The sequence below is a fragment of the Solanum dulcamara genome, chromosome 6 (genome assembly GCF_947179165.1).
Source record: "Solanum dulcamara chromosome 6, daSolDulc1.2, whole genome shotgun sequence".
Taxonomy (NCBI): Eukaryota; Viridiplantae; Streptophyta; class Magnoliopsida; order Solanales; family Solanaceae; genus Solanum; species Solanum dulcamara.
Genome location: NC_077242.1, coordinates 9,966,836 through 9,981,291, shown reverse-complemented (window position 1 = coordinate 9,981,291; position 14,456 = coordinate 9,966,836). Strand labels below are relative to the sequence as shown.

Genomic DNA, 14,456 nt, shown 5'->3' with positions numbered 1-14,456 from the left:
TTCTTTATTATAATACTTGCTTTACACTCAAGTCTGGGTCGGGATCCGAATTGTGGTCGGGACTTGGGTAGGGACCCCGGCTTTGGATTAGGGTTGGGAGCTGGAGTAGGTGATGAGGTTGAAAGAAAGTTTTAAAAAATATTTTTTTTATTTTTGAATAGTATTTTCAAATCAATTAAACCAATCAAACATGAAAAAACCGTATCCCGAAGAAATTAAATTCCTCGAGGATTCGCTGGACGACTCGGATGGTAATGGCAGAGGAAGCCCCTGCCCTCAAAAAAATTTTAGAAAAATATTTTTCTTACTAGGGAGTATATTGTACATATTGTAATTGGAAAGGAAAAGTAGAAAACTATAAACTGAGAGGGAGCGAGCGAGCGGGAAGTAGCAGAGAGAATCAGCAATGAGGGGAAGAAAATGGTTAGGAGTCATTCCTACCCTATTTCACTTCCGTCGTTTCAGCTCATTTGACCCTCCTCCTGTTCCTCCTCTTCGAAGAGTTGTAGTTACTGGTAATCAATCACAAACCCTACTCCTCAGTTTTCATTCTCCTTCTATTTTTCTCTATTAAACTTAATCCCAAATGGGTTTCAAATGATGTTATTCATGACATCTTAAGAATTATTGTATTCTTAATCTGAGCCAAACAAAGATAGCATTTTTGTTTTGTTTTGGGTTCTTCGTTTCGTTTCATTTTGACTTGTAAATGCGCTTAATTTTAACTACATCCAAATGAACTTGATGGGTTTCTTGAATCTTTGGTTGTTTTTGTACAAAATTGTGTATATGTTTCTTTTTCAAATACTATGGGGTTACATTACCCGCAACAACAAGTAATAAATCTAGCTCAGTAACCTAGAATACAAAGTAAATAACATATTATTTAGAATACACTGATGTTAGAAGTAGAATTGCCATGTGGTTCAGGATTATTTTTTTTTTGGTTGGCTGTTCAGTTGTTTTAATATAAGATCAGAATTATACAGTGGTGTCAAAATTTGTCAAGTACTAAGTTCAGAACAGCTGAAGGGAAGAATAAGCATTCTGTGTTTGGATAGCACGACCTTGGATATCCTCAAAGTAATATCAACTCTAGCTCATATGGTTTAGAATGCCTTATATATTTTGGTCTTTTTGTGCGAAAATTGTGAGTGTTGAAACAAGTACTGTGAACAAGGACAAAATCTCTCAGATGTGGAGCCCACAGGGATGGAATCTCTTGTTTAGAAGAGCCTTTAATGACTGGGAGATAGAGAGAGTCATTAATCTATTTCAGATTCTAAATACCTACCCAGGCACCTCCACTGAGCCTGATAAACCTATGTGGAGATTACAAAGGAAAGGAGTGTTTTTGCTGGAGTAGCAATGCTGATCAAACACATAATAGAATTTGGCCTTGGAAGTTAATTTGGAAGATAAAAATACCTCTAAAGGTCTCATGTTTTGCTTGGTTGGTGTGTAGAAGGGCATGCTTAACACATGAAGTGCTTCAGAAAAAAAGAAGACAAATTTGTTCAAGGTGCTTTATGTGTGATCTAGATGCTGAATTCAATGGACATTTGTTCCTCCACTGCAAGGTAGCTGCTAATCTATGGAATATGTTTTTTTTGCATCCTTGGTGTGTGCTGGGTAATTCCACGGACCACTAAGGGTTTACTAGACAGCTGGGAGGAGATAGGACGAAGAGAGTCTGCTGAAGACTGGTGGGAATTAATCCCAACTTGCATTTGGTGGACTTTATGGAAAGAAAGGAGTGCTAGATGATTTGAGGATAAGAGTAATAACATTCAGAAGATTAGAATGAATAGCCTTAGCCCTTGTATTTTTGGTGTAAACAGGATATGGTGGGGGGGATATAAAACTTTTTGTTGATTTCATAGGTAATTTGTAATCTCCCTAGGGGTAGTTTTGATATGCGCTGATGAGATTGTAAGTGACCCATGCTCATCATTTATTTGATGATGAGACTTTTGTGAATACACAGTTACCCTTACCTAAAAAAAAAGCACTGTGATGATTCTGCACAGACATATGTATCAACAGGTGCACGTCGTGCTCAAAATTTAGTATAGCTGGTGTTGGAAAGCGTGAGTTTTTTTGGTTGGTGGTTTTGCTTCAGGTGTAGGGATGGTGACTCCCCTTGGATGTGGAGTGGAAACCACATGGAAGAGGCTAATAGAAGGGAAATGTGGTGTAAGAGCAATATGTCCTGATGATTTGAAGATGAATGGTTTTGAACCAGAAGTTAAGTTGTATACATTTGATCAGTTGACATCCAAAGTTGCTGCAATTGTGCCCTATGGTTCTAGCTCAGGTGAATTCAACGAGCAGTTGTGGCTAAACTCTAAGGTACCACCCAACCTTCAAGCACTATACTAATCTTTGTTGTATGTGTAGAAATGTTCTGGAATGACGTCTTCTACTGAAAATGTAAAATGCCTCTTTTTCTAAAGTCATCATTCCTCCAAACTTTTAGCTCATGTGCCTCCTCTATCTTGTCCTAATGTCCTGTACCTTGTGCCTCACCCCTCCACTATCCCACCCTTACTCCTAACACCTCTGCTATCATATAATGGCTGTGTTAGATTCCCAATCCACTGCATCTATCCTAGAAAACACTTAATTGGTACTAAAAGTGTTTTTGGAACTCTTTTCAACTAAATGTGATCCAGGACATGTTTCAGAACCACCATTTTCAGATAAAAGGTAAAAGAAAGACCTCTTTAGGAATGCAAATAAAAAGTTATCTTTTGTAGGGCATCTTCAGCTCGGAAGACAAGCACATCAAACAAAATTAAATTTGTCATAGCCATTCTTTCTATGTGACCTTTAAATGGTCTGTGATGATTTTCAATGGAACATATTACAAGTGATTTTGAATTTACTTTTAGGACATGATATAGAAGATCCTTACAAAAAAGTGTTGTGATATAAAAGCTTTGGGAAAGGCTACATTTACTTAAATGTTGTTGCTTTCAATCTAAATTATAGGATAGAACATTTTAGTCCACCTGCAATGTGTGGTGCATTATATAGTTTGATGATGCGTGGTTTACATAAAGCATCAGGTGTAGTCATTATTTTTTGTTTGGTAATTGGCAGATTAGCAAATACCTATGGTTGTTGATGGAAAAAAAATTCCCGAGATTAAATTTTGTTGTTGTGGAAAACATACAAATAAATTAGGGATGCTAAGATTAATGATATATCATGTTGGCAACCAGAAGTTCTCCCCTAAAACTAGGTAATGATATAGAGTAGTTGAAAGGGGTTGCTGAAGCAGTTATGTTAAACTGAAACAGTTGGTGCTTTAATTTCATTAACTCTCTACCCTTCTGTCTCTTCATGGGGAGAAAGGGAAAGATTCTGGTGTTTATTGTGAGTGACAAATTTTCCAGTAAAGCTGTTTTTGCTTGACAACTCTCATTGGTCCTATAATAGCCTTGTGATATCTACCTTTTGGCAGGAGCATAGATCAATTGCAAGATTTATAGGATATGCTTTATGTGCTGCTGATGAAGCTCTTAAAGATGCTAAATGGATGCCCACTGAGCAGGATGCAAAGGAACATACGGTATTTGCCTATTTTGTCCCGATGTTACATTATCATTCTTTTTGCTTTTCATTGGTATCTAAGAGGAAACTGTATCAGGGTGTCTCCTTAGGTGCTGGAACTGGAAGTATCAGTGACATATTGGAAGCGTCCAGAATGATCTGTGAAAAGGTTGGTTAATAGCTGCATCTTGCTGAGTGATGATGAAATAGTGAGACCATACCTATCAAAAAAGGAGAAAAAAAGTTTCCATCGTTGTCATTTTATAGTATCTGCTACTAAATTGCTGTGAATTCAGAATTACCCGTGAATATATAGATAAGTGCAATTACTACTGATAAATCTACTTTCTTATGCCAGAATATACGCCGGCTTAGTCCATTTTTCATCCCACGGATATTGATCAACATGGCTTCTGGTCATGTAAGCATGAAGTATGGATTTCAGGTATGTAAATAGTATTGTTGAAATGTATGAAAATTGTATAAATCCGAAGTAATGGAAGTTCAAAAGGCTTGGAATCAGGGACTTACTAAAAAACAGAAAAGGAAAAATAAAAAGAAAGAAGCTTGATTATTAGGATCTGGTGTAATTCTTTGTCATTCATTTTATTTCTCTATATGTTGATCATCACTCCATTTTGGTTCTTATAGTTCCCTTGAGGTATCAACTAATAAGAAAGATATTAGACAATCCCCAGTTTATGTGATGATTTCATCCGACCTTATAATTGAGAAAGTAGAAAAATAAAAACAAATGGATATTCTATTGGATTGGCACGGAGTTTAAGAAATTATTTGACTTCTAAATTGTGTTTGTAGTAGTAAAAAAAAAAATACTAAGAGATCACCTGAGAAATAAGTTTGATAGATAAAATATCACATTAAGCATTATTTTGATATCTTGAAAATGGTGACAGCTATACAGAATGATATCATGAGAATGCTGTTATAAGTCTTTTGATAAGCGGCACTTCTCTCTCTTTTGTTTTTCCGCATCAAGTTCCTCAGTTGATGGTGTTCAACGAGATCTTATGGTCCCTTAAACAGCTCTTTTGACATAATCTTCTATGTATCCTCAGAAATTACTCTAAGTTTGTAATTTGTTGAACCAAGTCTGAACCAACCAGAAAATCATTGTGGAGAGCTGAGGACTGCAGAGTAGTGGCTAACGTTTTTCTGGCCATGAAACCTGCTTTTACCAAAACATGAGATGGCCCTTTCTGTTGTTACTGAAAGTATTGGTCTCTAGATAGTCTAGTGTTATAATCCATCAAGTCAAAGGGCTTAGGAGAAAGGACGTATGGAAGCAGATTGCACAAGATCTAGCTTGTAGAAGATACAATTCTGGATATTGGTTTGCTGTTGGTGTTAATCTTGTTCTTAGAAGATTAATCTATTACTTGTATGCGAAGACCAAATCAAAATATATGTCCATCATGCTTATGGTATGCACTAGTTATTCACAAAGATTGAATTTTGACTTTTCATTTCGTATGAAGCTTCCATATGAGAATTGATAAGTAAGCTACGTGTTCGTGTTTGTTTCAGGCAACACTTTTCTTCATGGAAGGACTTAACATATTGGAATTGAACTTATCTTGTTTGAGTGATGTAATTCCTAGAGTAATTTTTTTTTTTTGAGAATTGGTAAGTTTGTATTCCTCAGCATTAGGATATGCTGGCCACCTTCAAAATTCATCACAAAAATTACAAATTTCTTATCAACTCTTCAATTTGGATCTACATCCACTATACGTAATTGTTTACACCAAAAAGTAAAGATACTAAACAATTCCATACTTTGTGAATGGAACTGGATCTATCTTCATAACATCTTCCATTCCTTTCTCTCCACACAGACCACATATACATGATGGTATCAACTTCCACCATCTCTTTTGAGTCTTGCTTCCCCCTCTTCTGCTCCAACAACTGAATAGATTAGTTGTGTGCTCTGGCATTGTCCAATTTTGACCCGTGATGTTGAGAAGAAGTTCCTAGAGCTGTTCTGTGAACTTGCAGTGTAGGAATAGGTGACTGTTTGTTTCTCCAGTTAGATTACATAGAAAACTCTTGGTACCAGTGTCCTTCCTTTCTTCTGAAGGACTTCTTGGGTTAGGCATGCTTTTCTGATTACTAACTTGGTGAAACATTGCACTTTTGTGGGAATTATTCTTCAATTGATATTGAGCACTTCCAGATCTCCCATGTCTCCCTATCTTATAGGCACTGTTAACTGTGAACTTGCCCTCCTTGTTGTGTTTCCAGATAACATTGTCTGTTGCATTTGTGTCAAGGCTAGTACCCCCCGCCTCCCCCCCAATTTTTCCAGTAATGAGGCCACTCTCTCTATTTCCCAATCATTCAAAAGTCTTCTGAAAGATAAGTTCCATCCTTGCATAGACCAGCAATACCTTGGCATCAGGATTTTGTGCAAATGGAGAAGAGGTTTGGATATGATTCACTCAAAGGGGTCTGATCAATCCAACCATCTACCCAAAATTTGAAACTGTTGCTGCTTCCCACTTTGAGAATCAGATTTTCTTCCATAAAGCTCCATAATGCTCTGATTGTTCTCCATACTCCCCATCTATATGGTGTTGTAACTACCTCTGTACACCTTGGATTCAGTTCCCCATATTTTGTTGTTATCACCTCCTTCCAGAGAGTGTTATCCTCAATTGTATATCTCCATAGCCATTTCATTAAAAGACATTTGTTTTGAACTTTTAGATTTCTGATACCCAAGCCTCCTCTTTCCTTGCTCAGCATTACAGTATTCCACATCACCAGATACTAACCCTTGCCTTCTTTCCCTCCTTGCCATAGAAAGTCCCTTCTAAGCCTGTCCAGTTTCTCGACAACTTTTGAAGGCATTGGGAATAAGGACATAACATAAGTCGGGAGGGAGTCCAGTACAGAATTAATCAGAATCACTCTACCTCCCAATGAGAGGTATTGTGCTTTCCACCTTGCCAACTCCTTTCTGTCTTTTCCAGAATCCCATCCCAAATCTCCAGTGCTTTGTGTTTGCTCCCTAGAATAATTTAAACTTGAAATGTATAAAGTGATTTCACTGTATCTGCTCGCCAACCCCTGGGCTTGGCTGATCCACCATGCGTTTAATGTCAGTTGCCAAATGGAATAATGCATTGTACTACTAAGACCATCTGATATTTCGGGATATGGAAATAAGGATAAAATTAAGCACTAACTTTTGTTCTGTAAGGTAAAAATTCGAGCTAACATGGATTGAGGAGACCCAACATTGTCTATGATAAGAAATGGGCCTTGGGCACAACCTCATAAGCTAGCTCATGAGGTGAGGACTACCCAATGCTATAAGGAGACAACAATCAATTTCCTCCACGAATCTGGGCACTTAACAAGCCCCTACGCCATGATTGGACATTTGGAACATGGACAACATAACATGAGAGTCCAACATTGAGTAAACAATAATAGAAATGACTCTAGGTCTGATATCATGACAAGAAATGGTCTTAGGTCTAACTCAATCCTAAAAGGTAGTTCATGTGGTGAGGATTATCCAAGACCATATAAGGAGACAACAACCCATTTCCTCCACCAACGTGAGACACTTAACAGTCTATATATTCATTCTCAGGTAAATGATTGGTAAAACATTTTTGGACTTGGCATGCAACCATATAGTAATTTCCAAATTTTTTGCATGTACTTGAAAAGAGTATAGGAAAATGTTCTAATATATTTTTAAGAATTTCAGTACCTAGGACATATGCATACTTCATTTGACTAGCATTTTAACAATCTGTATTAAAGGTACTTTTGTTTCTTATGCATTAACTTAAAGGAAAAGGTTATATTACTGACTTAACCTCCTCTCTTTTCTTGCCTTTTTGCTGGTACTAGATCCATGTATACAACTAAAGAGTAATGCCTATCTTATTTGTGGATATGACTAGGGACCAAACCATTCTTCTGTTACAGCTTGTGCCACTGGAGCTCATTCAATTGGTGATGCTGCCAGGATGATTCAGTTTGGAGATACAGATGTGATGGTTGCAGGGGGGACAGAAGCCAGCATCGATGCTTTATCTATTGCTGGATTCTGTAGGTATGCCTAAATTATTAGTCTATGGGATTACTTGTTGTCCCTAACAAGGCCTACTTGGATTATGAATGTTATGACTCTCGTTTTACAACCATAACACCTTCTCTGTGTGTTATCTATCTTTCTGACAATTGTCATTTCTGATTTAGGTTAAGGGCATTGAGTACCAAGTATAATTTAAAACCCCATGAAGCCTCCAGGCCATTTGATTGTGGTCGTGATGGATTTGTGTAAGTAATATCTGTACTTATAAGAAGGTTGCATATCATATATATCTGAACTGATTATGATACATCTTCGTATGTCATCCTCATTTTGAAGTGCAGGATAGGTGAGGGGTCTGGTGTCATGGTATTAGAGGTGAGTTTGGATTTATTTTTTTAAAAAAATTGTATTTTGTTCAGATAGTATATAGGGGGAGGGGGTTTATCCCCTTACCATGGAGAGATTGGGGTGCCTCGTCCTAACGTTGTAGCCATGAAAAAACCTCCTTGATTATTCAATTTGATCCTTTAATCGAGATATAGTTTAGTAAAGTCAATTTTCCCATTTCCTCTTTCGGCTTACTTTTGTTGCTGGTTAGCATCACCTGGACTATTCTTTCATCTTACATGTGGTATAATGTTCCAAGGAACTGGAGCATGCAAGAAAGCGAGGAGCTAAGATATACGCAGAGTTACGTGGCTATGGAACATCAGGTATAGTTTGGTTATGTTCACCTGTAAAGCTGATTTCCTTTTTGTTCTTCCCTTTATTATGCCTGTGCTTGTAATTTTATATCACCTAATCATTTTGCTTAGGTGATGCACATCATATTACACAACCACATATTGGTGGAAGAGGTGCAGTTTTGGCTATGACACGTGCTTTGAAACAGGTAATGTTAATTGTGATTTGTGACCTGTGTCGTTGCCTTGGTTTTGGTTTTAGGTCCCACTAAATTATATGAAAATACGTGTTTTAAAGCAGGGTAAATTACATTGAATTGCCCTCAAGGTTGCAACTTTGCATGAACTACCAACATCTCGGTACTGGTAGACATTGTTTTAACCACTTTTCCTGCCTATTATAATGAAAGATTATGACAATCAAGACCTTGATTAATAGCTTCCTTTCTTTCTCTTCTTTCTTAGCTCTTTCGTACTATAGCCATTCAGCTTGCCACTACCAATTTCCTAGCTGTCCATTTGTTTTCGTACAGAATCAGGGTTGTTCCCGGTGTATGTGGATTTTAGTGAAATTCTATTGCATCAATATGTACATAACCAAAACATTTTGTAGCCGAGAAAAGAAGTTGAAATAGCTAATTGACTGAGATATTCTACAAAACTTTCACATGTTTTAAGAATTCAAATTCATTTGGCAATTGAATTTTACACATTACAATAGTTCTCCATGAATCCATTAACTGCTTTTAATATTCTGTAAAATTAACACCTTCATATCTATGTTTAGTTGAAACTGTTTCACATGAATTCTAACTGAGAGAGCAACTATCAGCCTTTAGCTTTCTCCTACATGAGAAAATTTTGGGCCCAAAATGCAGTTAGAAAAAAGAAAAGAAAGTACGTGATTGTTATAATTATATATTTGGTTGGTTTAACGACTAGTAAAAAATTAACTTAAATAGACATAAAGTTCTTGTAAAGCATTTTTTTGATCAGAAATAAATTCCTGTTAAAGCATTACTTCCATTATTTCTGTTGTCTAGTTGCTTGAGCATTGCTAATTTTTTTTTTTGGGGATTTAAGTTGTAACGGAGTTATAAAACTTAATATATTTTGTTACATGAACATTCTTGACCAACAATTCTTGAAACTTCTAGTATGGATCTGGTTGAAACTTAGAAACTTAGGACGTCGTGTACAGTTTCAGAAAGTAGAGCAAGATTCGTCTATTATTCAATGTTCATGCAACTTAGAGCAGAGATCCTTCTAGCCTTCTAAACAGAGAATTAAGATTGTGATGTTATTTTGATTTGTAAACGTTTTTTTCCCTAAAGCTTCTTTTTCCCCTTCTTGTCATTGGCAGTCTGGTCTTCATCCTAGTCAAGTGGATTATATAAATGCTCATGCTACATCTACATCCCTTGGTAATCGTTTTGCAGTTGTGAAGGTGCTCTGTAATGATTTTAAATTTTTTGCGCTCTATGGCAAACAGAAAGTTGACATTTTTGTATGTGTTACTGAAATACCTTGCTCAGGTGATGCAGCAGAAGCAAATGCAATAAAAGGTGTATTCTCTGATCATGCTACATCAGGGGCCCTGTCCTTATCCTCTACAAAGGTAATCAGAATTGGGGTTGTCAACCAAGTTCAGTCTGTAATTAGATTAGAGTAGAATCAGTAAGTACCAAGTCTCCTAAGAACCAAAGTTGAAGGAGAGTTATGTTCTGTTGGTGATCTCGTGTCATGTTTTTCTGCATCAGATTAATAAAAGGTTTAGAATTCTTAATATGCTTTCAGCAAACTATCACCTTATTGAATTATTTCTACATTACTGTGATTATTAGTGGATGCTTAGCATGTCATCTGCAATAACCCCTTTTTCTCAATTTACAGCACGTTGTCTGCAATATTGCCATGGTGAAATATAATTTTTCCCTTTTCTTAATGAACTTTGCTGAATTTCCCCCCAACACATTAGGGTGCTACTGGTCATCTCCTTGGAGCCGCTGGAGCTGTTGAAGCAATTTTTACTGTCTTGGCAATACACCACGTAAGAATATTTCATTTATATTAGAGAAGACTTCTCAGATGATTCCTTACATTTGATGATTCTGAATTCTTCGTACTCAATGGTATCTCCTGGTGTGCTACATGTTGAATGTTATATTGTTTCTGAAGATATTTCAATTAAGAACATTTTGTATCTGACCTTACATCAGTAGCCTGTGCAAAATTTGTATTTCTGCTGGATAATTTGAGGCGATTTTGTTGCTCTGGGTATACAGAATATGAAACTGATGGAATTATGATCATCTTTGGTCATTTGACTACAAACTACATTTAAGCACTTCAATGTGAAGGTTGGGATTCAAATGGGGTCATATGTCTTGTGCCAATTAAATTGTTTTTCCGGGGGGGGGGGGGGGGGGGACAAGGTCAAACTGACTGGTGGTGTTCAATCAGAGGAGTTGTCGTTTAGCAAACAGACAGTCCACTAAGGCATTACCATGAGCATCTTATTAAAACAGCTTTCTGTCATAGGCTGAATGATCACCTTACTTTGAGAGCTTTTAGCGAAGTGGATAAGTTAACAAATTATGGAATGAGTTGAAATTATTGTGGTGGATCGGAGAAATCTGTGCATATGCCGACTCTTTCCTAGGTTTACCAACATGTTTCTCTAGTGGCTTCATCTTCAGCAGCTCAGGATCCTTTTAAGTATTTAACAAGAAAGATGATACCAATAGGCAATTATAGACACGTAATTCTTTACCTTCTCTAGAGATTATCACATAATTTTTTAATGTGTTTTGTGAACAACTAATTTTGTTTTACCATGCCTAAGGTTTTACACCATTTTAATGTTTAAATAATTCTTTTAGGTCAAAATTTTCTTTTATTAAGTCTTACTTTTAAAAATGAAAACTACAAAAATAGAGACACATTTTAGGATAAGTTTTATTTTACTTTTCAAGAGAAGAAAATTTCAAAAAAATATGTTTTCCTTAAATTTAGGTTTTAACAAATAAGTTAGTGAGTTTAGTTTTTACCTAGTATATTTTATTTTATTATAGCTATTTAACTTTTCTTGTTAGTCAAAAAATAATAAGCTAATATTAATACTATGTTCTAATATATTATAAAAGACCAAAAATAAACAAAAGGCAAAAAATAAAAAGGAAAAAAATGGGTAACCTACATCTCCCTCAACCTCACCCGACTCCTACTCCCTTTTCCCACTTTTTGTGGAAGTACACACATACGATTCACACAACACAAATCAAGGTAATAAAACGCACAAAACATAGAAATAGGAAGAACAGAGAGAAAATAGAGAGCTTAGAGTTTTGAGGTTTTCTTGATTCTAGTTTTTTGTTTGTCGGGTCCCCTTCAGATCTTAGAAGAGTTTTAGCCTCTTGGAAAATCAGTAGATTAGTGGCAACTCTGTTATGCAAATAAATTAATACCTTCTCAATAACGTCACTTCAATTGGAAAAATCTGATGATAAAGGGTGTGACATTTCTGACGACTTTTTAGAATTCGAATTTGTTATATTGACTTTTACCTGACTTCTTATTATTTTCTAGGATATTACGTTTATGTTGGCCTAATGTGCCTACTTGTCCGTTCATTTATCACTTTGATATGGTTGAATTGTACTATAAACTGTCTTTTCTCTCGCACCCCTCTAAGTCTTCAATGATACCATCATGGGAATTGTGACTACATATCCATTCTGTCGAGATAAAGCCATGTGGACCCTCGATCCCTCGTGAAAAATTTATAATCACACATGTTTATGATGAGGAGCACCCACGCACAAAGCCGAAAAGGCTGCTACTGATACGTTGCCACTCCCCGGCTCGAGTTGTCCGCTCGTTTTACAACCAGTCTATACCTTTGTACCTCAAGTTTGACCCTAGTAAAACTGAAATGCAGACATGGTATCCCTCTTAGGCTTCACTTTATCTGCATCATGTGCATTTGACTTAGCAGGACTCTACACAGGGTCCAGGTTCGTCTAGGGCAGATACCCCTTTTATCTGACCAACTTGTGCATCCTACGTGCTGTTTGCAAATATTACTTGGAAGGCTTGTAAATTGTTGACCGGCTTTGGGCGTGACTGGCGAAATAGAAGAGATGTGTTCCTTTGATTTTATGCCCTTACTCCATGAACTCCAACTTTTCGGCATCTTTTTTTTTTTTTTTTTTTTTTTTACAAAAAGAAGAGGAGATTTTCCGTTTTCTTAGTAAACATCATTGAAAAAAGTTTGTTTTTAGTTTCTCTTGTATAGTTTGTAAAAAGAAAACTCCAAAGATTTTTTATGCCATATGTACATATATATATATATTGCACCTAACTTTTCAAGTTGTTCTTTCTCTCTTCCGTTCTTCCTATTTTTGTATATCGTGCAATTTTTTTTTATTGATTTGTGGTGTGTGAGTCGTATGTGTGTGCGTCCACAAAAAGTGGGCAAAAGGGAGTAGGTGTCGGTTGAGGGATTTATAGGTTACCCATTTTTTTTTCCTATTGTTTATTTTTGGTTTTTTTAAAAATATATTAGAACATAATATTAATAATTAGCTAACTATTTTTGGACTAACAAGACAAGTAAATAGCTATACTAAAATAAAATATACTAAGTAAAAAACTAAAGTTACCAACTTATTTGTTAAAACCTAAATTTAAGGAAAACATTCTTTTGATTTTTTTTCCTTGAAAAGTAAATAAAATTTATCCTAAAATGTGTCTCAATTTTTGTAGTTTTCATTTTCAAAAGTAAGACTTACTAAAAGAAAATTAAAAAAAATCCAAATATTTAATTTGGACCTAAAAGAATTATTTAAACGTTAAATGGTGTAAATCATTGGAATGGTTAAAAAAAATAGGTATTCACTAGACCTAAACACATTAAAAAAAATTATGCGATAAAATATCTAGAGGGTACAAAATTACGTGTTTACAACGATAAATGAAAGAATTATAGAAATAGAGAAAACTAGTGTATTATATGGATGTCAATCATGAGAATTACTTTTGAGACTTCGGATGTGAGTCAGGATGTGAGTTTTTCGGAATTATATCGTAAATCCAATAAATTTGGGTGGATTTTTAGTTGTATGATTCATTTAGATGACAAAAGTACTAGTTAAATTGGAATAAAGGTCAAGGCTGTAGATACATGCATTAACTATTGCAAGCATCGTGCTTCTTTCAAGACTTAGATGAGGTAGCTGCAAAGTTTTCTATTTCATGAATGAGCTACTCACCACTTTGATGTTTATTTGCAGGGTATCGCGCCTTTGACACTGAACCTTTATGAACCAGATCCAGTATTCAATGGTGGTTTCATGCCTTTGACTGCTTCAAAGCAAATGACCATTAAAGCTGGTTTATCAAACTCATTTGGGTTTGGAGGAACGAATTCTTGCTTGCTTTTTACTTCAACCAACTGAATACTCATCCAGTTAACCAAAAACCCAGCTGGAACAAGAGTTTTGTTAGGCATTAGAACTATGGTTAACCAGGTGAGGCAAACAAAAGCCCTCCCGCCCTGTCTCGATAATCAAATACAGGAGGGAGCAAGTGGAAGGAAGAGTGGAGGTTTGAGGGCTATAGCTTGCTTAAATAAAACGTCTAAGCCAACTCTTTTCTTGCCTTGAGGCTCCAGTTTCATTCTGATTTCTTTAATTTATTATCATTATTGTAGTTGTATTGTTTTTTTCCCTTTGATGTGTCCCAAGAACAAGTAGAAAATGTTGAGAACTTCTAGTGCTGGAGAACATAATATCCCCCCCATATATTTGAATGAGTTGGTGACATGGATAGTTGGGATTCTTGTAATCGATTCCAGCTATATCTGGACTGTGGTGTAACTGTTATTGTTGTCGTCGTCTTGTCAACCACATTGATAGACACATTGTGATATAGAAAGGTAGGTGTTGGGCTGAAACAATTCAAAGGTACTTTTATCATAATGTGATATTGTCCCTCCACAGTGTTTTTCAAAAGACTCCACGTCATTAGGAATATCGTCACACCTTTTCTGTAGATCCATTGTCTTTTTATTTACGTATGTGGGATTTTGTTTGCAACATCCAACTCTTAGTTCTGACTTTTGCCTTAATGTT

The 14,456-nt window shown here is 36.0% G+C and overlaps 1 protein-coding gene across 4 annotated transcripts; it reads left to right on the top strand.

Annotated features, from left to right (window-relative positions):
• Positions 1–231: 231 nt before the first annotated feature.
• On the top strand, positions 232–14,319 carry LOC129892024 (3-oxoacyl-[acyl-carrier-protein] synthase, mitochondrial). 4 transcript variants are annotated; one of them, XM_055967547.1, is made up of 14 exons: positions 232–515; positions 2,123–2,352; positions 3,470–3,577; positions 3,656–3,727; positions 3,917–4,003; positions 7,506–7,657; positions 7,804–7,884; positions 7,981–8,014; positions 8,286–8,352; positions 8,455–8,531; positions 9,686–9,746; positions 9,858–9,940; positions 10,301–10,372; positions 13,617–14,319. In XM_055967547.1, the coding sequence occupies exons 1-14, from the start codon at positions 407–409 to the stop codon at positions 13,779–13,781; spliced, it is 1,398 nt and encodes a 465-aa protein (XP_055823522.1). In that variant the 5' UTR covers positions 232–406; the 3' UTR covers positions 13,782–14,319. The 4 variants fall into 4 exon arrangements, 2 of the variants coding, with proteins under 2 accessions (XP_055823522.1, XP_055823523.1); XM_055967548.1 differs by having other exon boundaries at positions 10,216–10,372; positions 13,617–13,757; XR_008767251.1 differs by lacking the exon at positions 13,617–14,319 and having other exon boundaries at positions 9,686–9,769; positions 10,301–10,374.
• The last annotated feature ends 137 nt before the right edge of the window (positions 14,320–14,456 follow it).

Excerpts from the sequence above, each read along its gene's own strand:
- LOC129892024 (XM_055967547.1), top strand. The coding sequence starts at position 407 with ATGAGGGGAAGAAAATGGTTAGGAGTCATTCCTACCCTATTTCACTTC. Across the intron at positions 3,578-3,655 it reads AGGATGCAAAGGAACATACG|GGTGTCTCCTTAGGTGCTGG; the intron begins GTATTTGCCTAT and ends AAACTGTATCAG. Across the intron at positions 8,532-9,685 it reads TGACACGTGCTTTGAAACAG|TCTGGTCTTCATCCTAGTCA; the intron begins GTAATGTTAATT and ends TGTCATTGGCAG.